We start from the raw sequence: 26471 nt of genomic DNA, 5'->3' as shown, positions 1-26471 counted from the left end.
AAACACGCTTTGAAACGTAGGGTTTCGAAACCACGATTTGGCTACCTGGTGGTCGAGCCGCTTTCTGACTGAACCACCCGACACTCTGTTCACTAAGTACACTTCATAATGCTCGTTTTATTAAGGCAATGCAATGATCGATACAGAAAATAACAAAAGTGTTTATCGAGGAAAATTGCTCGAAATTCGTTCTGGGCTGGTACTGATTTTGCGTGGGCTAATCTGCAAACGCAGATCGGTTCAAATTAAGTGCCCGATGACAGACAGTTGCATATTTTGGGATCCCAATGAGCTTGAGAACAGCAGACAGCATAGGAACGCGGAGTGCGTAGTTTTACCACTTCATTTTGCAGGTTTCAAACAAGCGATGATTTCAATACCAGTAAGTGGCGGAGGAGGAGGAGGTGGGGTGAATTGAGGTTGAGGAAACAAGGCAAGAAAAAATCCTGGAAATACGACCCATAGTTAGGCGCAATCTGAATATTCCACTCTAATGAGAGCTTTGAAAACGCCCATGCGCAGCGAGAGACTGTCAGCCAGTCAAATGCGTGAAATGTTATCCGCGTGGCTTAGTTGTCAGGGACAATAAACAATTACCGCAACCTAAAAGCAACGAGAACAGACTACTGTAGGCACTCTACGGCAAACTCAGTGTTCAACAGCAGCGCCCCTATACAAAACGACACGCTCATATGTCATTGATATATTGAGGATTGCCTTCAAAGAAGTCTTCCCAACTTAAATGGTTCAAAGAAATGACTGTGGTCACAGCTACTTTTTTAGAGTGCGCTTTTCTATCCGTAATTTTCTCAAGGGTGCGCCGTTTGACTAGTTGGGAAAACAGAAAATACACCGCGGGGACATTGAGCGAGAAAGCACGCAGAATGCTTGGTTGGTTCGTGGGGTTTAACGTCCCATAGCGACTCACGCTATGAGAGACGCCGTAGTGGAGGACTCCGGAAATTTCGACCACCTGAGGTTCTTTAACGTGCACTGACATCGCACAGCACACGGGCGCCTTGCTTTTCGCCTGCAAAATGAAACGCAAGGAAACTCTTACAATTTTCCTTTTTAGTTGTCTTACATTCAGTGGTATCCTTACTAGCAGTGAAAATAGAGAGGCGCCTTTTTACAAATCGCGAAAGAATGGTGCGCCTATTAGACACTGCAGCGCCAACCCTCTTTCAGATGTTTCTCACGGAGGCCGCAAGGTGGCGAGGTATGATCTGTAATTGCGAATATTTGCGCATGTAAGGAGCATAGCGAAAATCCAACTGAATACCACAATACAAACAAACACGCCATAATAACAAAAAGCGCACAAGCAGCAAACATTTCAGGCAGTGCGGGCCCAAATGTCGCTGGTCGCTCCGCTCCATCAAACTTAGGCCGGCCATTCTTTCCTACGCAAAATGAGAAGATTGCGGTAACGTCTCGAACTGATTTGGCTGCGCAGGTATGTTTTAAAACGTACTAAACTTTAAAAGCCAACTGGGAGGTTTTCGACATTCTCGTTTTCTTGCAAAACATTTGCTGTATGTTTTCGTCTCCGTCCTGAGGCATTCCACCAAATTTGGGAGGCGCACGATGATTCATTTGTGCACTACTCGATTTCAAAGTGTACTGGTTTCATGACCTCAGTTAAATCGATTTCTTCGAACTACAGGTATACAGGATAGGCGTCAAATTATCCGCCTAACCACGGCCCGGAGCCCTTGTACCCGGCCGGCGTGTTCGGCCAGTTGAACTACACCCAGCTGAGTCTCAGAGTGCGAGCTCAAGAATAGAATCTCCCAAAATTCTTACGTTTTTGTCTGTTCATTTGCATTTTACAGAAGGAAGAGGCAAAATTAATGGAATAGAAGAATGTCAGTCAAATTGCGCACGTTGACACTAAAGTTCGTTAAAGCGGTTAATGCTTCAATTAGCTATTTACAGGAGAGATCTAGGAGTTATGCAAGGAAGGAAGGAAAAAGCAAGTTGGGCTTGTGTTTCCTCTTATGAAAATAACCTCGTTCAAAAACGATTTTATTACTCCGCAGTTCTACTACTGGTTTAATCATTTCGTTTGGTGCAAATGTTAGAGAATTGTAGTTGTAGTAGTAATAGTAGGGGTAGGGGTTTATAAATTGAAGAACAGAGGAAGCAAGCAGTAAGTGCGGGCCAAGTTAACTGCCATTTTCTTGCATATTTATTCTACAGCTGTATAAGAAATGAAAGTGAGTGTGCGCAAAGGAAATGAAACATCCAATGCATAGTAAAATATAGTAGAGAGAAATGTATTCGCAGATACATATGCGGTGTAATTACGTGTTCGCTGTATCTGCACCAAGCAGATATTGTGAACAGAACTGCTGGGGTTCATGTATGCCTTTGATAGACTCGTGCTGTGGCGGAGATATAAGAATATCTTACGGAATGGTGGTCCGCTTGGACATTCGTTGATGCTGTGACAGGAATAAAGATAAAAAATGCTGATTGTGAATCCTAAGGCTAGCGATTTCATATCAACTACTGTTTTAATTGCTTTCAATACTCCTCGCCTGTGAGCAAGAACACAGGAGGAAATGCAGGTTCTGCCGAAATATGCACCCACACGGCGTTTCAGTCTCTGAAAGCACAACTGTAACCGCTCGTGATCTATGATGCACTTGTCACACTTGCAGCTCACAAGCGCTGCTTAATCACATCGAGCTGACCTTGTTTTCTTGCTGCAGCAACGAAGAAATTCTGTGTCAATTTGGCTATGGGAATGCAGAAGACAGATGACTGCCCTTACTATGAATCAATCACGGGCTGTTTTCTTGGAAACCAATTGGTTGGCAAGAACATGAGTGCCTTTATTTACTAATTTACAAACTAGGCAGTCTTTAAACGTCATGTTTCCCTCAATCGCTTAAGAAAGGCGGGTAATTTATTACAAATTTACCCTTAACCCCACACATATTAACCTGATGCGAGTAGGTCAGTGAGGCAGCGCTATGTGATCGTACTGCTTATAGGCTTTCACTGCGGAACGGAAACTTTGATTTCAATTTTTCCAACGTTTTTCTCTTATTCCACTATTTGCGACGCTTTACTAAATCCTCGAAATATTGTTAGTTATTTTTTTTTTTTCAAACGTTAGTCGCTGCGTTTAGTTTCCAACTCCAGGCTTTATCCATCCACCGAAGTGTCGCTCGATCTCCTTGGCCACGGCGAGACAGAGCCGGTCGTTTCCCCTCTTCGCCACTACTTGAACGGCCAGAGGCAGCCCGTTTGCTGCCTTCATAACTGGACACACTGTGACGGGCATCTTGAGGATACTGAACAGCGCCGTCATTGCCGGTGAATCGCAGAAAAGCAGGTCTTGGTTGTGGTACGGAGCCGTGCTTGGTTCCGCCGGTAGGATGAGAACACCGCTGTCACCGAGCACCTTTTCGAGGCGCTCGCGCACGGAATCGACGGAGGCCAGGAACTCTTCCGCGTCCTGCCTGCGTGTGAACCGGAAGGCCGCTGCAATCTTGGAGGCAGCCAAAATGGCTAGCGTGTGCCGGCCAGCTCCCACGAGAGTTCGTAGAAAACCGATGAGCACGTTCCCATCGTTTAGCTCGAGAAGTTGGGGCTCCTTAGCAGCGGAAACTTTGAACCACGTAACCATTGCAAACTGAAGTTCTGGCATGCGCAGCCGGTGAACTTTTGAGCCAACTACTTCCTTGAGCCGGCGTTTAGCCTGTAAAACGACCACAAAACAATGTTGATATAGGTGTTGGTACTTTGGATAAAGAGTATAGAACTGATACCGTGCAGTCGCAATCGGCTTTTAATAAGCACTCTACGCACTTCAAGCTGTTTATGCCTCCTTTATGGACTGCTATACACTGAAGCTATAACCAGCCCTTATACATAGCATTCATTGATTACGAAAAAGCATTTGACTCAGTTGAAACCTCGGCGGTGATGCAGGCGTTGCGAAATCAGGGGGTAGACGAGCCGTACGTGAAAGTGCTGGAAGATATATATAGTGGCTGCACAGCAACCATAGTTCTGTATAAAGAAAGTAACAAAATTCCCATAAAGAAAGGTGTTAGGCAAGGAGACACAATCTCCTCAGTACTATTCACAGCTTGTTTAGAGGAAGTATTCAGAGACTTGGAATGGGAGCAGTTAGGGGATAAGGGTAGATGGAGAATACCTCAGTAATCTGCGATTTGCTGATGACATTGCCTTGCTAAGCAACTCGGGGGATGAACTGCAAATAATGATTGATGACCTAGACAGAAAAAGTAGAAAGGTAGGCTTGAAAATCAATATGCAGAAAACTAAGGTAATGTTCAACAGCCTCGGGAAGGAACAGCAGTTTACATTAGGTAGCGAAATACTGGAAGTAGTAGGCGAATATGTCTACTTAGGACAGGTAGTAACCGCAGATCCGGACCATGAAAAGGAAATAACAAGAAGAATAAGATTGGGATGGAGCGCATTTGGCAAGCACTCGCAGATTATTACTAGCAGCTTACCGGTATCGCTTAAGAGGAAAGTATACAACAGTTGCATCTTGCCTGTACTCACCTATAGGGCTGAAACGTGGAGGCTAACCAAGAGAGTTCTACTTAAGTTGAGGACGACCCAGAGGGCTATGGAACGAAAAATGGTAGGGGTAACATTAAGAGATAGAAAGCGTGCAGAGTGGGTCAGAGAAATAACTCAAGTTACCGACATTCTAGTGGAAATTAAGAAGAAGAAATGGACATGGGTGGGACATGTATTGCGAAGAGAGGATAACCGATGGTCGCTGAGGGTAACAAACTGGATTCCAAGGGAAGGAAAGCGTAGCAGGGGGCGGCAGAAAGTTAGGTCGGCGGATGAGTTTAAGAAGTTCGCAGGGGTCAAGTGGATGCAGCTAGCACAGAACCGGGTTAAGTGGAGAAATATGGGAGAGGCCTTCGCCCTGCAGGGGGTATAATCAGGCTGCTGCTACTGCTGCTGCTGATGATGATGATACACTGAAGCAAAACAAGGTAGTAGTATTTGTCTACTTAAACATTCTGGATAATAATTCTGGACGTTGCGTTAGTCTTCTGTTAGGTTAATATGGCCCACCGAACGAATATGGCATGTTTGTCATGCGACTGAAATCATAGAAACGGGACGTATACGTAGTCAGTACGGACATCGTGCTCACAATTGAATATATATGGACTCAGTATGATGTCTAGCCGATCATGAAGAAAATCTCATAGTACTGAAACTGAAAGCGCAAAAATTCTAGTACAGATTTGACATCGCACAGCCTCCGCATTTGAAAGGACTGCTTAAATTGACGAGCATGGGAGGAGTGATTCAGACACATAATAAACAGTATGGGAAAGCTAATAATTCTAACCTAGTGTATCGTAAAGCATGTTGAAAACTAGGCTTTCAGAATATTTTAGAGATGAGCTTTCGGCAGTACGCAACATCTGCTCTCGCACATCTTAAATCACCCACCTGCAAAAATCAATTATTTCGCTTTATTAAATGCAGATAAGATGTGTGTTATTTTATAGGCTTATAGGTGCCTTGACTGGTCTACTCCTACAATATAATTTCGTCAACCTTTTGGGCCGTCAAACTTCTGTTCCTATAATATCTTCTGGTAGTGACCGGAATTTATTAGTCAGTTTGGTAGTCTTAAAAGCTGTGGGATATGTTGCTTCTCGATGCCATTTGGTCTGCGCTTTCCGACGGTCTGGTAATAGATAATTCCCTCTCAATATTTCTCAACATCCTATCCATACCGCAAAGTTCGGTATGACGAGACTGCTGCTTTCTTCGTGCTGTGTAAATGCAATCTAAACATTATTTTGAACACAAGTCGAAGTGAATGCTTAGCGGTTACTCTGGTGTTCCCAAGATCTCGGGAGCTGTACTAAATAAAGGCGTGCGAAAAAAACCTTAATGCGCGAAACTTTAACACACTTCTTATGTCTTCTTTGTGAAAAGCACTAAATGTCTAATTTCTAACAAACCTTAGAATAAGCTGATCATAACTTGCCATGAAAAAGAAAAAGAAAAGCTTCCTGCTAAAGCTACCGCGAAGCTAAGTATATTTCAAGTCCTAGAAATCCGCGTTCTCCTTCCTTTAAGGAATTTAAAGGGCGTTCGCTTCGCATATTTGGACTTGCAGTCCAAACCCTGCCATTCGCATGATTCCTCCCCCTGGAATGCGTGCACCTATGTTTTCGTTTGACTAAACTTTGATCCACAAAGGCTCCCACCCCCCCCCCCACACACACACAACACGAGGTACAAATATACTTCCAAACCGCTCTGCTCAATACGTTAAAAACGCAATGTACACTGATTACCATTTTTGTTTACGAACAGTGGTTACATCATCAACATGGGAAAGGTAGAAAAAGGGGTAGGCAATAGACTTCGGTGTCTATACAGTTTATGTAAATAAAGGGACGGCTGGGCAGGGCTAGTTGGTCCATATTGACGGAAAAGACAACAACGTTAACAGGCTGGACGAGAAAATGAACATTTAATGAGTGAAAGTGGTGGTTTCATGCCAGTGGTGATCAGCATTCTCTTTCCACGACGTCGGTGCTTTGGGTCAGCTTTCTAGCCCGGTCAATTAGATTGCGCTGGTCTTCCAGGTCCTACCTTTACAGGACTGTCTCCGACTGCCCGTGTGTGTCATTTGGAGTTTGGCAGGATAGCCAACATTCCCGTTTTACGTGGTAACATGTCGGAGTCGGCTCGCACCATGGCACTGAGCTTTGACTTTTTGCCAGATACATTAAAGTACATGGCGCAGATTTAGAAACAGCTTCTTCCCTGCCGCGGTGGCGCAGTGATTAATGCGCTCGACATCTGTTCCCATGGATGCGGGATCGAATCCCGATCTCGGCGGCTGCTTTTCAGTGGAGGCGAAAAGTGAGGCGCCCGTCTGCTGTGCGATGTCATTACAAGTTACAAAGAGCTTCAGGTGGTCGATGTTTCCGGAGCCCACCACTACGGCGTCTCTCATAGCCTGAGTCACCTTGGGACGTTAAACCACCACAGACCAAACCGAACCAGAAAATCATTTGTTTTTATTTGCTGCCTGGAGATCACTAGACACTTTAGCTGACTAGCAACAAGAATTTTTGCAAATCAGCTAGAGACATTGCCCTGCCCCTGCCTTTCAGCGCTCTTCATTAGCTATACCGTCCACATAGGTTATAACGCATGGCACTTCGCGCAGTAGTTACACCGACCTCAATTAATGTGAATTAAATATTCAGTTTGCAAGATAGATTTCGTGCAAGGAGGCATCAGAACATGCTGAGTTATCTTGGTGTTGCTCCTTTTAAATTATTTAATATGGTACTTGCCTTCACGACAGCCTGACGAGCCTCTGCAGTGACACGACTGAAATAAAGACTTCCTTCGGATTCCGTGTAAAACACCTTCAGTCCTTCCATGTCGACCTGCAATAACAAGATGGTCGGTAGAGTAACAATGACAAGCTTTGAAGTTGGTCCGATATTGATAAATGTGGTGAAAAACGAGAAAAATAACTGGAATGTTTTGTCTCGCTGTTCACTACCCTTACTACCAGTCGATATAACAGCCACATCGAATTTAGATCTTTAACCTCAATATTTCAAGACGAGCTCGCAATTTTCCTGGCGGCTTGTTTTTTACCCGTTGTCAGTTATATATATGTATGTGTGTGTGCGTTTATGTATATATACTTTGAGCTCGAGCCCGGTCATACCACTTTAGAGCTGTTGGAGTCGCCAATGCAAACCTTAACCATTTTTTCGTTCACCGTTCTCTAATACTTTGTAATGATCAATTCGCTGTTATTTGAATTATTTTCTTAAAAAAAGGTGTGCTGTAAAGTTGCAGATCGTTTTGAAAAACTGCTAGCTATATTCTTGCCAGCACGCTATGACTTCCACTGCCCTATCTGTAGGCCTTTAAAAAATTCTGTCACATCACCAGCTGTTAACTTAATCATTCACCAAGTGCGTACAACTAGCTTCATCGTAGACAGCATGGCCGAGGAAAGTTTTTTTATCTCGGATGTGTCTCGGGGTATTAATTAAAGTGGTGCCGCAGTCAAGAGGAATTTTGTTTTATTGGGCCAGGCATCGTTTTCAGCTGGTAAAAAATCACATTACGTAAATAGTAGTTTTTTTTTAAACAACATAGCTAGGCGTTTTTGGAGATGAGCTGCAACTTTTGCATGCACTTTCTCTTTCAAGCCGATAAATAATAACAAGGTAATTATTCACTAATTAATTACTTTTGAGAGCAATAATTGTTTTTTTTTTTTTCAAATTAGCATAGGCGACTCTGAACAGCTCTTAATTTTTTATTTGACTGTGCTAAGGCTCAGCATTTTTTAAAAACGGTTTAGAGTCACTTATGGTGTAGAAACTAGATTCTGCCTGCTTTAACAATGAACCACGGTCGGGCCTTGCCTGGCTTATCGCCGAACAGAACAGCACCATCACGAGACAACGAAATGACAATATTATAACGTGGTGCTAACATCAATCAGTGGGACGGGATCAATGTTGCACGCTAAGGCAAAAAAAAAAATAGAAAACTTCCTGGCAGATTTGAAGCACAGAGCAATGGGAACAAAGGCGTTGCCGGGGTAGCACCTATATTCGGCTATGAACTTTATGGCTCTTGGAACACGCCTCGCTTGAAGCATATTAGCGAGCTTTAGAATACGGTTACGGGGCGATTGCGGGGGGACAATGCGCACGGCCGTAAACCTGCAACGAATGGGCGTGGCGGCTGCAATTGCTTTGAGCCTGCGGCACCGTGGCCTGCGCTATCACGCCAAGATATTACCATATTTCCCGAACCGATAGGGGACCTCTACTCCACAATTCGCTATTTGCTGATTGTCGGAAAATGTATTTTAAGTGAGGTACAGACCTCTTCGTCTAGCCTGAGCCGCTCGGCTGTACTTCCAGCGAGAATCTTCACGAGCAGAGGCAAGTCCTCCGAGTACCTGACCATTGGGCCAACGCAGTTGTATTCTCGCATGTTGTCTCCAACGTCTGGGAGAAGCCCTGTGTTTGGCACCACTCCTGCGGCGACATAAACACCAAAATATACTGATGACACGATCGAAGTCAAGTGCCTCAAGTGCTGTCGCTCTTGATGGATGCAGTCGAGCATGTACACCCTAGTTAATTCTGTTATCCTTTTAGTTACCCTTTAAATACAGGACATTTCCTCTTTATGAATTCTGCTATTGCCTATATATCAGTCATTTTTCGGAACGCCACGTTAAACGTTTACAACACTCTGTGAAAAAAGACTAGCGAAAAAAAGAAAAAAAAACGACCCGTCAATCTCAAACGGCGGATTGTTACATGAGAGTCAATTTAAATTCCTTTTATCTCCGCAGGTCCAAACATGACTGCGATGACAGGATCGAGCTTCGAAATTATTTCATACACTGAAATACGAACATGGACATCAGAGACAGTACGTAGCTGAAATACCACAAGGCACTCACCAGCTGTTGGCTTGTGGCTGAAGATGCCGCAATATGCTGCTGGTATTCGTACACTTCCGCCTATGTCAGTGCCTAGTCCTATCAGAGAGCCTGCTGAAGCCAGAAGGCTGCCTTCTCCACCTGCAATAACAAGCATTACACGCTTACAGGCACAGCTTGTGTCCGCTGATTCAACAAGTCCGTGGCGAAAATTCACGAGAAACCAAAATCGTCATGCCGAAATCCTGCAGATTTTTCCCAGACTGCCTTCATTCCTAGCGGCATTACAATTCCGTTCGATCAAAAAGTGAAATGTGGGCGCCTATACAGATTTAAAAGATGGCAGCTATAGCTCTAAGACCCGCGTCTACAGACAAACTAACGCAAACAGGTCAAGCACACGCTTAGATCAGTTTATGCCATGAATTTCATTTAATGGCCCGAGAAACACGCCGATGCGTGTTCAGGCGTTGTCTTGCTATAACACTCGGTGAGGCGGCGATTTTTGGGACAAAGATTGTTAATGCTGACATTATAGCGTTAGTGCGGGACTGCCTGTGTTTGGAAGCTGCGTAAGACCGCGGAGTGCTTATTAAATCACTTTCCTGTGATGATATTTGTTGTCTGAATATTGTACACAGTATACGAAGATGCGGATATTTAAAAAATGTACTGTAGAGCTGCTTAGCAGTGGAAGCAACATGGGATGTGTGTACTTCTTGATTGGTTCCATTCGACTCACCACTACTACCTCCAGGTCCACGGCGAGTGTCGTGCGGGTTGCAAGTTGTACCATACACCAGGTTGTGGGCATCAGACCACATGCAAAGCTCCGGCACGTTGGTCAGCACCAGAGGGATAGCTCCGGCTGCGCGCATCCGGGCCACTGTAGGTGCGTCCTCCACGGCGCGGCGCCCGCGGTACAATAACGAACCGGCGTCTTGCAGCATACCTGCATAGAGACAGAGATTGCGCAATTCCTCTTCGTGCACAATATGCCAAAGGTATGGTTATGTGTTCTGGCTGGCAGCAAGATTTTCTCTTGCGGCTGGTGGGCTCACAGGCCTAGGTTTTCATCTGTATGGCATGACCCCAGAGTAGATCGATCTGATACATTCGCGCGCGTACGGCAGACCGGTACGATTCATTCGAGTGTGCACTATAGGTGCCCTGATATATGGCTTACCGGTCTAATACGTTATATTGTGCCTGTAGCACCAGAATAATAGGCATGTATGGCACCGTATTAATGGAAGCAGCGTTGAATTGCACACAATATAATTAAAAGGCTTGTTCTAGAATGGGCAAAGTCAATTGTTCTGTATCCCACCGGAGGATTTGTTGAATAGCCATGATGTTTTACAATACGTTTCCAGTATTTTTCATGCACCAAGCAGCACTATATGTATGTATCCGAAAAATAAGTGAAGGGACACAGAATTGTTCGAATCGGTCACTCACGTCATACAATGGGATCTACGATGATAACGCAAAAATGCGCATAAAACAAATACCTTGTGCATCTGTTTCTTCTGAACAGACACAGTGCATTTACTTGTATGTGGAGAACGTTATCCGCACAATATGCACCGCGAACACTGAGACACAAACCAGTACTCACTGAAACGCGTCTAGCACCAGCATGGGAACCCCCTGCGCCGCGGTGCTCGTGCCACCATTTATGAAATACCATAGTCATATCAAGACTTCCACTCATGCTAGCGCATGACCCGCCTGGATCATTTCTCTGTAGCTCTTCTTAATGCTCAACACGAGAGCAGACAATTCATAGTGTGCGCAGTCCGGCTCCGTCATTTGCAGTAACATCAGAAAGATGACTTTGCGGCAAAATTCCAAAATAACCTCCAATTTTCGACCGTGAGTGCGGAATTCTTGACTGTTCATGTTTCGAATAGCCGCAATCGACGCATGAAGGTGTTAAGCACCTGTCCACCCTCTCTTCGGGTCCGTCTTCCCGAATTTGCGGATAAACTTTGAGATTGCTCTGGGAACCGGCCACCGCCACATTAGGCCTAGGCCTAACCCTTCACTCCCCCGACTTCACGGCCCACCAACAGCGGCATGGTACGCACTGAAGATGGGACTACTGATACTGCATCAAGATGGGACCGAGCCATGGAGGCTCGACGTATGGCTCACCCCGATGTCCTCTCTGCCCAGCAAGCCCCCACGAGCTCGACTCATCAGCCCCCGGCCGGCACAGCCACACCAACGCAGCCTACGCAAGGCAAGTCTTCCACCGTTCTAAAGCGTCCGCCACCGTTGCCCAAGCTCCCGACACGAGACCTTAAAATCGTGTTCCGTCCCGGTGGAGGCCTCGACCTAAGTAAACACAACGGGGGCTATATGCTGTCTCTAGTCACCAGCGCTCTGCAGCTACCAATAGACGCAGTGCGAACACAAGACGCCATCCGAATCAACCCCAGGCACAATTCATTCACGATCAGCACGCCAGCCGAAGACCGTGCCCGCAGATATGTACAACTAGAATCCATAAAGATAATCGACCAAGTCTACCCAATGAAAACGTATATCGCTCCTCCGGACAACGCCATTCGAGGCATCATTTATAATGCTATCTACGACCAGACATCTGAAGAAATTTTTACAGAGCTAAAAACGTTCAACCAAAGCCCCTCCTATCTCATCACCGATGCACGCCGACTCGGCCAAACCAAATCAATTCTGGTCACCTTCATAAATACCAAATCAGTACCTAAACAGCTGCGCTTCTATGGAGCGGTCTACCACTGCCATCCATTCATCGCCAAAGCAGAAGCCTGCTTCAACTGCCGTCGTCCGGGACATCGCAGCGACGTGTGCACGGCACCCAAAAAGGACTTATGCCAACGATGTGGGGAGACCCATGTACCGACCGACCCTCCAACGTGTCCACCCCAGTGCATTCTATGCGGCGGCCCCCATTTTACGGGCTCCCGCGATTGCTCGGAGCGATTCAACAGACCGGGCAACAAGAGACTGACACGCTCGACAGCTGGTGCAGACGCCGAGCAAACAACCCGGCAATCCCGAAGCAAGCACCGGACGAGTTCCACTAACCGCGTCCGCTCCAGGTCCGCCGCGTCCGCCGCTTCGACCAACGCCAGGAACCGCCTTGCGTTGGTCGACTTGCAGTAAAGGCGCCCGACTCTGGACACTTCTCCAAAATGAGGGCATAACCCTTGTCAATGATACACAACAGCACACGCGCATCGGCAACAGTGTACAGAACAACACCAACCCCGATCTTACACTCACGAAAAACATAACACAATGCTACTGGACAAACACGCAAACCTCTCTTGGTAGCGATCACTATATAATTGAGACCTCTTTCTCACTATCCTCCCTAACCCCCCGTGTAAAGAGGAAACTCAAAATCACCAACTGGGATCGTTTTCGCGATCTTCGTACCGCGGCCCCGAAGCAGATAGACCACCTTACAAATTGGCTGGCTAACCTCAACAAGGACGTGAACATGGCCACATCGGAAATGCCGTGCACACAAACCTCGGAGGTGATTTACAGCCGATTACTACACATGTGGGAAGCTCACTCGAGCTTACAGAAGCGATGGCTTAAAAACAAACACAATCGCGCCCTGAAGCTACGCATCTCCGCTCTCACAAGGGAAATGGAGACGCACGCGGCACAGCTCAGTCACCAGCAATGGGGTCAAGTATGCGACCGCCTTGCTGGAAACCTAGGACTTAAGGACACGTGGCGGTTGCTACGATGCCTTCTTGAACCCGATCACACCAAGAATGTACAGCAGAAAAATGTGACGCGTCTTATCCATGGCATAGACATGGACAACGATAACATTATTCAATCCTTAAAAGATACATACCTCACAACCACACCGAAGACACCCTTACCACAGTACCTTGGAACCCAAAACCATGAGCTAGACGAAGACATCACAAAGTATGAAGTCAGAGCAGCCATGCTCCAACTCCGCACTACGTCTGCTCCAGGAGCCGATCAGGTCACGAACAAAACACTTAGAAACCTCGATGAAAACTCCATCCAGGCAATAACGGAACTCTTTAACAAACACTGGCAAGAGGGAACGCTTCCCTCAGAGTGGACGCACGCTCAGGTTACCTTTATACCTAAACCCGGCAAACCGCTCACTCTTTCAAACCTTAGGCCCATTTCGCTAACTTCATGTCTTGGTAAACTTTTTGAACACGTCGTCTTGAATCGGCTACATACACACATGCAAACCCGCGACCTTTTTCCTCACACAATGCTGGGTTTCCGCAGCCACCTATGCACCCAAGATGTTATGCTACAGATATCAGAAGAAATTCTCCATCCCCGACACTGCAAACGCACAAGAGCACTGCTGGCTCTAGACTTGCAAAAGGCATTTGACAATGTCTATCACTCCTCTATATTGGATGCACTATCCACTCTGAATGTGGGAAACCGAACACATGCTTACATTTCAGCCTTTCTCCGGGATCGCACAGCAGAAATTCGGTTCGGTCCCCTAAAATCCCCCACTTTTACCCTCGGTAATAGAGGCACCCCGCAGGGATCAGTCCTTTCCCCTTTTTTATTTAACATCACACTCATCCCCATGGCTAAAAAGCTGTCACAGATCCCAAACCTCTCCCATTCTCTGTATGCAGATGATATCACCCTGTGGACCACCACTGGGAATGTAGGTAGCATGGAAGAAACTCTTCAGGAGGGGGCAGACATGGTGTCAAGATGCGCAGCTTCAATAGGCCTTGCATGTTCCTCCACCAAATCCGAGCTCCTGATACTCCACCCAAGCCCGCGGAAACACCACCAACCCCCTATGCTCATCACCGTAGATGGTCAGCCAGTACCACAAGTTCACAAACTTCGAATACTAGGTATGTTCATACAAGACAACGGCCTTAACACGGATACACTCTCCAGACTGACTAACACAACACATCAGATCACCCGCCTAATCAAACGTATAGCCAACAAGCACTGTGGAATGCGCGAGCATGACCTCAGACGCTTAGTACAGGCATTTATTATAAGCCGCATTCTTTACTCGATTCCGTATTTATATCTAACAAAAACAGAGACAGACAAGGTGGATGCTCTCATCAGACACGCTTATAAGGCAGCTCTCGGCTTACCTAAGCGCACCCCAACCTATCGACTCTTAGGCATGGGAGTTCATAACACCCTCAGCGAACTGGTGGAAGCCCACCGCATCGCCCAACTAGGACGGCTCTCCACTACCCCAACTGGTCGCCACATTCTTTCCTTTCTCCAACTTAGACCATTAGGTCCCCCTCCAGTAGAAACTTATGAAGTTCCAAAGACAGTCCGCGATCACCTCACTGTCCACCCACTTCCGAAAAACATGCATCCCCTTCATAACCAGGCCAGACGAAAAGCGAGAGCACGTGCCCTACACAGAGCACATGCGAACGAACCCGACACGGTCTACGTGGACGCCGCAGAATATCCACAACGCTCAGCTTATGCGATATGCGCGGTATCCAACCGCTTCGAACACATCACATCAGCCTCGATCATTACCCGAACGTCCGTAGAAGCGGAAGAATCCGCTATAGCCATCGCGATAGTCTCTTCCACTGCCACCCTTATCCTCAGCGATTCTAAAACTGCCATACAAAATTTCGCCCGAGGCCAGCTACATGCTGCCTCTCACAAAATCTTAACTACCAACGTTCAAACCCCCCGACCCATAGACCTTGTCTGGGTACCAGCCCATTCGGGCAACCCCGGTAACGAAGCGGCCAATGCTGCTGCTCGAGCATACGTCGACCGAGCAACAGATACCGAGGACCTAGGCAGTGCCAGAGATCGGCTGATCACCTACAACGACATTACACTACACTACCGGTCTGAAAGACTTCACTACCCTCCCCCACACCCCTCCTTAACTAAACCACAACAAATAACATGGAGACACCTTCAAGCCCGTACCTTTCCCTCCCCAGCACTGCTGGCACTCTTCTCCCCCTCTACTCATCAGTCCGAATGTTCCCTCTGCGAGGCCCCGAGAGCTACATTCGAACATATTATGTTCAGATGCCCGGAGTTTCAACCACCGGCCGAATTGCGCCTTACGGACAACGAGGCTTGGGAGATCGCGGTCTCCAGCTCAGAACCGGCTCCACAAAGGAGACTGGTCGACTGGGCTGAAGCGGTCGCCGTCAGGCACTGCCTGCTGGCCACCACCCGTGATCAGGAGCCGGCCCAGCCCTTGTAACGAGTATTTCGCGGCTCCACTAAATAAAGTTTTTCACCACCACCACCAAAATAACCAAGGCCCAGGAACTGACTTTGGTACATCGACCGCGCCGCTGGATAAGAAGAGGAAAACGCGAGGAAGATAAATGTAACTAAAAAGATTTGCAGCGCTAAAAGACGACACAGAAAAAAGATGCACAGGACGGCGCTCCACTTTCAACAATGCTTTAATTCATGTAAACACACAGAATATATATGCAGCGGGTGATGGGAAGTTATCATGAGATGAGCTATAATCTTGCATATCTATCTAAAAAGGCATATTCATTTCTGTGCAGCACCATGGTGACACAACTCATGCAGCCAGACCCAGTTTTTTCAATATGATATGATTCTATGAGCTGTCGGGCGATAGCGTCCTTACATCGTTTTAATACAGTCGTGTCATACAAAAGGGCTCTACACGTGCCATCATTACATTTTCTGCAATGTAAGGTAAGGTTGGAGCCGGTGCCAGTCCTTAGCGAGTTCTTGTGCTCCCGTAGCCTATCATTAATAGATCGGCCTGTTTGGCCGATGTATACCTTGCCGCAAGTGAGAGGGATGCTGTAAACTGCTCCCTCTGGGCATGCCACATAAGGCTTTCTGTGATTCTTGTTGCACCCAAGAAATGCTTCCTTCTCCTTGGACGTTTTCTGGCACACCCTACCGAGCTTGCATGAAGCGGAGAATACCACCGGAACCTTGAATTTTGTGGCTCTTTCTTTCTTTTTCCTTTCTTCTGTTTTCCCCTCTGTCCGCACGAGGCAGCGGAGGCGGCTCAGCTACAGAGCCAGTAGCAGGCCCGTGCATTTTCTTTTCCTTCTTCCTACAGCGACAACACAACAGCATCGCACCGCACACGGACGCCTATTCGTTTCGCCTCCATCGAAACGCGAGAGGCTCCCATCTTGAGGCTGGGACAGGTAGTTCACCGCCGCTTGCGGCGGGGGCTAGCCTGCCATTGAAGTTTTATATGTTGTAGACAGTCATTGCACCCGCCACCGCTTCGGTAGTGGACGACGGTAGTTGCTGCGGCGCGCGTCCTTCTTTCACTCTTCCTTTTCTCTCTTCTCTAATTTCTTTTCTGTCTACACGATTCAGCGAAGACATAAAACAAGTGAGACAGTTACCGCGCCTTTCCCTTCCTATAAATCAATCAATCAGTGGCTCAGCTACAGAGCCAGTAGCAGGCCCATGCATTTTCTTTTCTTTCTTCCTACAGCCACCACAACACAACGAAACGCAGCCGCAGAAGTTGGGTTCGAACCCGGGTACTGCGGCCCAGTAGTCGGACGTCTTACCACTGCACCACAACGGCGGGGCTATCGAAATATCCGTAAAACTTTTTTTTATACTCTGTCAACCTTGTCCAAGTTCGATTTGCAAGTGCCATTCCAAACAACCGACGCGTACTCCAAGAGCGGCAACTATATGGACAGGTACAGTTTTAAGAACGGAAGTGGAGTACGGAACTCTCTCGAAAGTCTGCAAACGAATCCGAGTGTGCGCATAGCCCGCTGAGCTATGCATTCAGTATGAGAGAAGCTAAGGGTGCGGTCAAAAAGTACACCAAGGTCATTCGTTTCATCAACCCTGTCCAATAGCACAGAATAATGGTAAAGAAAGCTGTGTGTTTTTTTATGGAAAAATAAACTTTCAACTTCAACTGATTTTTTATAGGAACGGAAAGGCGCGGTAATTAATTTGTTTTTTTTTTTGTGGACACCTCAACCGCGCCGTAAAGGCAGGGAGGAAGGTGGGAGTGAAAGTGGAAAGAGAGAAAGATGAGCCGTAGTGGAGGGCTGCGGAGTTATTTCGACCACCCGGGGATCTTTAACGCGCACAGCACACGGACGCCACTTCGTTTCGCCTCCATCGAAACGCAGCCGCCGAGGTTGGGTTCGAACATGGGAACTCCAGACAGTAGTCGGGCGTCTTACCACTGCACCACCCCGGCGGGGCTTCTGGGATTTTTCGCTCACGGCCAACGCCGGACGACGCGGGACGACGGCCGCCGACGACGTCACCGACTTTTCTGCGACACGGGGCCCTCAACGCTACCGCGTTAATAATTGGTTCACAGGAAGGGAAAGGCGCAGTATCTGTCACACTTTCTTATGTGGACACCTGAACCGCGCAGTAAGTTGGTTGGTTGGTTTGTGGGGTTTAACGTCCCAAAGCGACTCAGGCTATGAGAGACGCCGTAGTGGAGGACCGGAAATTTCGACCACCTGGGTTTCTTTAACGTGCACTGACATCGCACAGCACACGGGAGCCTTGCTTTTCGCCTCCATCGAAAAGCGGTCGCCGAGGCCGGGATTCGATCCCGCGTCCTTGGGCACAGTAGTCGAGCGCCGTAACCACTGCACCACCCCGGCGGGGGCGCAGTAAGGGTATGATAAGGGAATGGAGGAGGTGTTAGTGAAAGTGGATAGAAAGAAAGAGGAGCCGTATTGGGGGGCTACGGATACTTTCGATTAACTGGGGATCTTTAACGAGCGCTGACATCGCACAGCACACGGACGGCTCTTCGTTTCGCCTCCATTGAAAGGCAGCCGCCGAGGTAAGGATCGAACCCGGGTACTCCGGCACAGTAGTCGAGCGCCTTACCACTGCACCACCCCGGCGGGGCTTCTGGGATTTTTCGCTCACGGCCAACGCCGGACGACGCGGGACGACGGCCGCCGACGACGACACCGACTTTTCTGCGACAGGGGGCCTCAACGCTACCACGTTAATAATTGGTTCACAGGAAGGGAAAGGCGCAGTATCTGTCACACTTTCTTATGTGGACACCTGAACCGCGCAGTAAGTTGGTTGGTTGGTTTGTGGGGTTTAACGTCCCAAAGCGACTCAGGCTATGAGAGACGCCGTAGTGGAGGACTCCGGAAATTTCGACCACCTGGGTTTCTTTAACGTGCACTGACATCGCACAGCACACGGACGCCTCTTCGTTTCGCCTCCATTGAAAGGCAGCCGCCGAGGTCAGGATCGAACCCGGGTACTCCGGCACAGTAGTCGAGCGTCTTACCACTGCACCACCCCGGCGGGCTGCCATCTGCAATCCCACACTTGAACGCGGGCAAAGGAACGCCACGCGACAGGAGCGATGGCGCACCATCCAAGCGCACATTTGTCTGACAAAGTGGGACAGGTACTGCGCCTTTCCTCCAGAATTGTTATTTTGTCTAGCGTTCCTGCCGTCTGCAATCCCACACTTAAACGCACGCCAAGGAACCCCACGCGATAGCAGCGCGCACTATCACCATGCGACAGCCTTTGTCCACGACAGTATGAGCCATTAAAGGCTTTCGCCTTAGTAATAATAAATCAATCTTTATTATGCGCATGGACAACCATGTGGCATTCGTGCTGCAGCACAAAACCTGCATATATGACTGCATATATGACTTCAAACTTTACTGAAATATCTAAGCTGCCTTCCATAGATATGTACTCAATCGATGTCATCCCGGCGGTTTTTTCTCCTGTACTGGTTTCATGACGATTATTATCGCGCCATTCACAGCACATATGCGGAGCAAATTTACACTAAATTTTTCTGATCGGTTTCGACTGAAGAGAGTAAGAAACATATAAAACAAACTTTTCATTCAGCGCTTGAGGATAAAAAATTCTATACCATTCACGGCGATGCTGTCTTTGACGCTAAACGGCACGCCCAGAAGTGGTTTCTCTTTGCTTAGCTGTTGCACATTCATGGTTCCGGAGGCCACTAAACGATCGGCCTCTTCAGCTTCTTGAAGTGCTTCTTCGAAACGCTCCTCTACAACAGCGTTGATGATGGGCTGCACCTCCCGGATGCGTTTTATGTAGGCTGAAACAAGCTTGACGCTTTTTACCTGCAATAAACAGAAAAGGAAGACGGTGAGCTGCCTTCATTTGAATTAACACGCTATAGCAATGCGCGCAGTTATTCGCAGACTTGCGGAATGCGGTTTCACGAATACTCGACGCGTTTTTAGACCACATAAAGCTACCGCTAATGTTACCGCGTATTGCGCACTACCACAAAAACCCCTTTACGCATCTGGAGCGGCGGCATGCGATAAGCGCTACCGGTGACGATATGCGCAATGCTAAAAGACGGCTTGCTTCTTCTCGTGATTTATTTCTGATATCGCCCGGCGCGTTTCGCCTCAAGCCATTCGCGTGGCGTGAACTATTTCTCCGTCATAGTTAGAAGCATCAGTAACATGTTGTTTCCCCAAGGTTAGCGGCAGCGCGACCGCTCCCTTGTCAACGCGTGCACTGACCGATAGACTGCGCGGGCTCTGCTGTGCGTGTGTTTCTGTGCGGGATTGTTTTTCTGCAGTGGCCTGATGTACGCAGCGCTGCAGAGACTGCGTCTTCCATTGTGGAAGTATCTCTCTGGACAACTGGAGAAAGATGGAGAGGCGCGGTTTCTGCAGCGCTGGCACACCCGTTTCTTCGTCGTTCGGGACGGCAGGTTTGTTGTGCCAGCTTTGTCATACGAACTCCCCCCACCCCCCCTTCTATTATTTTCCCCTCTCTAGGGAATCATGTTTTTCATTATATATATGTGCCATAGAGTGTTTTGTATAATGCTTTGCTCTGTGATTAATGTGCGTTTTTATATGTATGTACGTACTCAATAAATTGTCTTTACATCTTAAGCGCGTTGCGCGTTGCGGTGATTCCGCGTCGAACGGCAGGTCGCCTCGCCTCCCTGGCTGGGGTGTTTGTCTGGTATGGCGGGACAGCTCTTGTCGCGCGCAGTTTCCTTCACCTACCGCAAGAGGAGGCATCGGGCTGCCATGCGTCAACACGGTGGGCCGAGTGCTCGCGTCGAAACTGGTCGCCACGCTGCTCAATGGTCCGCTGTACCCGGGGCGCTCCCTGTTACAGTACTGGCTGAGTACAGCTCGCCGGGCCTTTACTGCAGACCAGCACCTGGGCCCACAGGCTGAACGGCCTCTCAGGTTCTACCAAACGGTAGCAGGCTTTAAGACAGCGGTCGACAGCGACCTGCCTGACATCAATATTTTTGAGGTGCCCGCAATGCAAGTCAGCGAGATGGTTGCCGCCTCGAGTCTAAACCGTGACGACCTACCGCACGGCCGTCAACAGGTGGCGTCGGTGGGCGGTGAGCCGTGTGCCTCCCGAGGTCTGCGATTTCGAGTGGCGCCGGCGATGGGGCGTGTTACCCACGCGAGAACGCCTCGCCATGTGGCATGTCGTGCCGAATGACCAATGACCAAACTGCCGCCGCACGGAAACCATGAGGCACGCGTTCTTTGAATGCCCAGTCGCGCTGGTCGTGTGGCGCTTAGAAGGATGTTCTCCGTGCACGGTGGCCCTGGCGCCAGGCCACCACGCGGATGTTTTGCGCGGCTAGTAGTCGCCTGTATATATTTTGTGCTGTGGAAGAGGCGTTGCCTTGCGGAAGCCCGTAGACAACCAGCCAGGGGCATGTACCCAGCGCTGCAGCGACTGTGTCTTCTATTGTGGAGGTATCTCTCTGATCAACTGGACAGAGATGGACAGGCGCGGTTTCTGCAGCGCTGGCCCACCCGTTTCTTCGTCGTTCGGGACGGCAGGCTTGTTATGCCAGCTTTGCCATACTAACCTCCCCTCCCACCCTTTTGTTACGTACCTCGAATCATAAGGAGTGTATTGCCATACAATATTTAATCATCTGTTTTTAAGTTTCTCATTGTTATTCCTTTTGAGCTTGTGTTCTGTGATGTTGCTAGTATCGCACCTTTCGTTGTCCTCCCATGTATGTACTACAGTGCGTGTGCGTGTGTATACAAGTACCTATGTGTGTGGAAGACAATAAATTCCCTCTATCTTAAGCTGTGCAGAAGCGAAGTGCAGAATAATTTATGGCCTTTTCATTACTATTGAAGCAATTTATATCCTAACGACGGAGCAAAGAAAAGGTTGAAGTGGCACTTTATGTCGTAAAACGGTGCAGTGAACAGCACACCACTCAACCCATGAGAAATGGTTGTTCAGTCGAAGGCGCTCGCGAAGCACAGTTTTCTCACTTTAGATAGCGTATAGGGCAGGCTAAGTGAATTCCGCGTTCTATGACGTGAACGGCAGAAAAAATATAAAATGAATTCATAGCACTCAGGTGGTATCATCGTCTTGGCTTCGAACTTCAACGACCTGTTGCAAATGCTTCCCTCAATGCTGAAAGAAATCAAGTCGTCAACGCTAACCCTAAAGCCAGAAAAATTCCCCTTCGCTCACGAGAAGCAGCTCTTTAGCCACAATTTAGCAATGGTAAGGTGCCCCCTGAAAAATTAAAAATATCTGCTTTCTTGGAGTGTCTGCAACCGATGCAAAAGAAAGCTAGTGATGTATTTCAAGGACTGCTAGCGTGCGTATTTGAAACGATTTGTCAAGAATTTGTCCTGCATCATCACACTTAACGGAGCTGGAGTCAGGCGTGTCATTCAGATGGAATCGCCCGGAGCTCGTAAGCGTTCAAAGATCAACCCTAACACTGTAGAGAAGTTTATTGAAACTCCAAAAACTGAGGATACATGCTCATATACACACTATATACAATACACACTGTCCGCCCTCACCCTAACCCTAACACTGAAGAGAAGTTTATTGCAACTCCAAAAATTGAGAATACATGCTCATATACACACTATATACTATACACTCGGTCCAACACTATATCGAACAATGATATACAAGCTGCAGGTTCGCCCTGCACAACGACCACTGCACTAATGCCAAGCTAGAAAGCACACAACATGCACGCTTTAAGACTTCAACATCCCTCCCAAAAAGGGGGGAAAAAGGACGGGGGGGGGGGAGGGGGGCGTTTAGAAGAAACACCACATGACACTTCATAACGCTCAATACAGCAGTGCCGGCATGGCGAGACCATCCGGACGAACAACAAAGAAATGTGTAACCTGTGCTTAGAAAAAGTTTTATTAGACATTAGACGTTCACATTAGACATTCACATGAGCGGCGACAAATGACCAAAACAGGAAATACACATGAGAAACAACAAAGGAAAGTGCACATAAAGATACATCCTAGGGAACAAATACATCACAAATCAGTATTTACATTCAGAATAAAACGTGTAACCTAACCCTAACAACGCCAGCCTTTGTTATGCTTATTTGTTCATCGACAAAGCACCGGAACTTGGTTTATCGCTTTGTTCGTAACGCGAGACGTGACGGCCTTTATCTTGAAATGTCGCCGCCACGAGAAACTCCTTCAACAGGATTAGATATTACGGCAGTCTTTTTTTCCCCTTCTTCGTACACTGCTCTCAGCTTTTATCTTGAAAGTGGCAATGACTCTACTCTGACGATGGCTGGGCGCACTTGCTAACTTCCGCCGTATTATACATTCCTTTATCGGCGTATTATGGATTGGAAAACATTTATTGTCAGCAATGAGTGATTTGCGGGCGCTACACGTAGATGGCGTAAGTCAGCCAAGTAATAAATCTACATCTTTGCTACACAACTGTAGCCGTTTGTCGTCTGCACTGTTTTCACCATCAGATGATAACATATTTCATTTAACAGTTAAATAAAGATGGAACCTTAGAGGCCTTGCGTTTTCTACGCAGTGCTGCCATTGTCGACATAGCCTGACAAAAGCACGTAAACGCCCGAGTATTCGCTGAAGTCAGAGGAAAACGACTGCCTTTTACTCCAGCGAATGGTCTCTATATAAGCAGCTACGTCTATAAAAAAGTACCTAAATGAATCCACAACATCGCTTCTTTCTATTTTTTCCCAAACTAGTGCACTGTTGAGACTGCAGAACTATAATTGATTGGGTTTGTGGGGTTAACGTCCAAAAAGACTCAGGCTATGAGAGACGCCGTAGCGGAGGACTCCGGAAATTTAGGACCACCTGGGGTTCTCTAACCTGCACTGACACCCCACAGCACACGGGCGCCTTGCTCTTCGCCTCCATCGAAAAGCGGCCGCCGAGGCCGGGATGCCATCCCGCGTCCTTGGGAACAGTAGTCAAGCGCCGTAACCACTGCGCCACCCCGGCGGCGCACTACAGTACTATGCAACAAGCTTTCTGGGGTGTCAATAAATTTTCTGTAAATGTTTCCCTGACAGTCTGATCAATCAAAATGTTTATTGCTCAGTAATAGGGGGTAGGTATTGGATGTAAAGCACTGGCTGAGGTCAGTTCGAACTCGGCTGGCCTAAGGTGCCTGCTTATCGATGACAGCTTTCGCTCGTTGTACACGTCCGAGTTTGTCATACTCCACTGAAGATCATTAGCTGTTGTCAAAAAGGCGGGTATTTTTACACAGCCATGTTATTTCCATCAGTTTCGGGGCGCCCTCACACTACGGGCACAACTATGCTTAGTTTCCTAGATACATAGTGTTGCACAGCTGGCCAATCCTTTGACATTATTGCGAGGCGCTGCTGCCCTTAAGATGACAGAGATGTGTGTGTATTAGGGCAAAAGCACGCCCCCAATTTCTGTTGCGGTAATGGGCATTGTCTGCGTGCTGTTCCGATTAGTGCGAAGCAGTTCCTGCACATAAAAGGCTGCTGTACATAGGCGCACTAATACGCTGCAACCAAAGTGCATACAGTACGGATGATATCTGTAAATAGCACACATTTCCGTAAACAACCAGTCATACACACCGACCAATTGCAATCGATATTTACAAACCAACTTAAAACAATTACAAGGGTTCAACGCTGCAGAACCAAATATTGAGCGAGAGTATTAGCTACGGTTGACAGAGCGTTCTTTTCTTTTTTTTTTCCTTCCTCAGCCCAAATATATAGCCCCGCTTTAACCAACCCGTATGAACGTGCCTTGTGACCTATGGGGGTAACGTGAATGCCAGGGTCCGAGCAGGCTGATTCAGGCATAGCCGTCCCATGTGAAACGAGAGACCCAAGTTGGCAGCTCCTGCCAGCCCACGTGGGATGTGACGTCACAGCATCACGTGGGCCAGACGTGGCTACCGCCGCGCTACGCCGACCGCTTGAGTTGGCAGCCCAGCTCAAACCCTAGTGTCACGTGGGGTGTGACGTCACAGCGTCACGTGGGTAAGACGTGACTACCGCCGCGCTATGCTGAAAGCTCGAAACCTAGAGTAGTATTGCTTTCGCAATAATATATTGGTACCTTGTTATAGGCACAATAATTTAGTTAAAGCAAACGCGCCCTCGAGATGTCACGCAAGCCTGACAGGAGTCTTGCTATGCAGGTCACAAGTTTACACCACCCTAAGCAACAAACACAGACACAACAGGAAAAAATACTTTCCGAACTTGGCCACAAAATACATTTCACAGGATTGCTTAGCGCGAAGTAGGACAGCCGAGAAGAAAGAACGGTTCGCATGTTCATTCCCTGTCACGATTTCCGCTCTGGTTCACCTTGGTACTACTTCGCCGAGCAGTCGACATTGGCGCTGTGTTCTGGTGTGCAACTACGGATATCTGCATAAGCTAGTAGGAAGCTGGCACCACGTTATTGATTGTGTAATTTGATTTTACGCTGCGGAGGGTGGATGAGTCTGCTGCCCCTGAAGGTTTCTTAACTGCTCCGCCAAGGTCGAGGATACTAAGCTGGTTCGCAACCGTATTACTGCCCTCAATTGAGTAGAGTCGTCTGGCTGTCACAAATATTTTTAAATCTAGTTACATATTCCTTTTTTTTTTCGTTTTCTTGAAAGCACTAAAAAAGCGACTGCGCGTGCCCCAATCAACAATTAACAAAGAACGAACAGAAGGAAGACTCGAAACGAAGACAAGCAAGTCGTCTGAATACCATATTTTAGATATTAAATTTAGTAATATATATTTCGTTTACAGGAAAGGAAAGAGGCACTATTTATCACACTTTTTATGGACACCTGATCAGTCCCCTATGGGAAGGTGGGAGTGAAAGCGGAAAAACGGCGGTGCCGTGGTGGAGAGCCACGGAGGTTTTCGACCTCTAGGATATCTTATACATAAGCAAAAACATACTGACACACTCCTAATTACAGAGAATAAATTTGCCAATACATAAAAGTGCTTCAGCCTGTATTTTTTAAATGTCAAATCAAGTGGCCTGCATCCAACCTGTCATAAACACTCAGCGCCCGTCGTTGACATTGCGTCATACAATCTAGTGTCATAACCGCCAACTGCTGCACACGGAGTAGGATGCCCTTTGCCGTCATGAGCTCCAAGTCAACCCAACCCGTCTGCACATTTAACTAAACATTTCAGCGCCCGCCCCCCTTCCTCCCCTCCCCTTTTAGACGAGGTGCACGCTATGTTATCCTGATTTCGATGCCGTTCACACAACAGACATCTCCCGAGACAGATGGAAACCGCACTAAAAGCAGAGGTGAAGAAAGAGAAAGGGAGCACTGCCTCACCTCGCCCTTCCTGATAGCAGCAGCGAGCGATGTCGCCGATCGCAGTAGAATGTCGTCTTTTGGTGGTGGCAGCGGTCGTGGCTTTTGCCAAGAAAACCACAGGTGAAACAGGAACCTCGTAGCGTTGCACCACAGGTACACGACCAGCTCGACAAGCACTGTCCTACAGCTTTTCAGGAAGGAAGCCATCACGAATTAACACTTTGCGTTTCTGAAAGAGCCACTCAGTTTTTAGGCAGCAGAAACGATGTGCGTGCTGCTATGCATCGCTGGCAGCAGTATACTACTGCAGCTCAAACATGTATGAACCAGCTAT

General features: G+C 47.7%; 1 protein-coding gene across 1 annotated transcript; it reads right to left on the bottom strand.

The window, feature by feature from the left end:
- Positions 1–1877: 1877 nt before the first annotated feature.
- Positions 1878–26471, bottom strand: LOC146196437 (fatty-acid amide hydrolase 2-A-like). Its single transcript, XM_084598194.1, has 7 exons — positions 26156–26471; positions 19401–19620; positions 10221–10430; positions 9500–9619; positions 8911–9065; positions 7344–7439; positions 1878–3712 (listed from the first exon to the last, which is right to left on the bottom strand). The coding sequence occupies exons 1-7, from the start codon at positions 26342–26344 to the stop codon at positions 3137–3139; spliced, it is 1566 nt and encodes a 521-aa protein (XP_084454320.1). The 5' UTR covers positions 26345–26471; the 3' UTR covers positions 1878–3136.

This window comes from Amblyomma maculatum, chromosome 3, assembly GCF_055883805.1.
Source record: "Amblyomma maculatum isolate TAMU_Amacu chromosome 3, ASM5588380v1, whole genome shotgun sequence".
NCBI classification, from domain to species: domain Eukaryota; kingdom Metazoa; phylum Arthropoda; class Arachnida; order Ixodida; family Ixodidae; genus Amblyomma; species Amblyomma maculatum.
The sequence above is the reverse complement of the archived record's forward strand: the minus strand, read 5'-3'. Positions and strand labels throughout refer to the sequence as shown.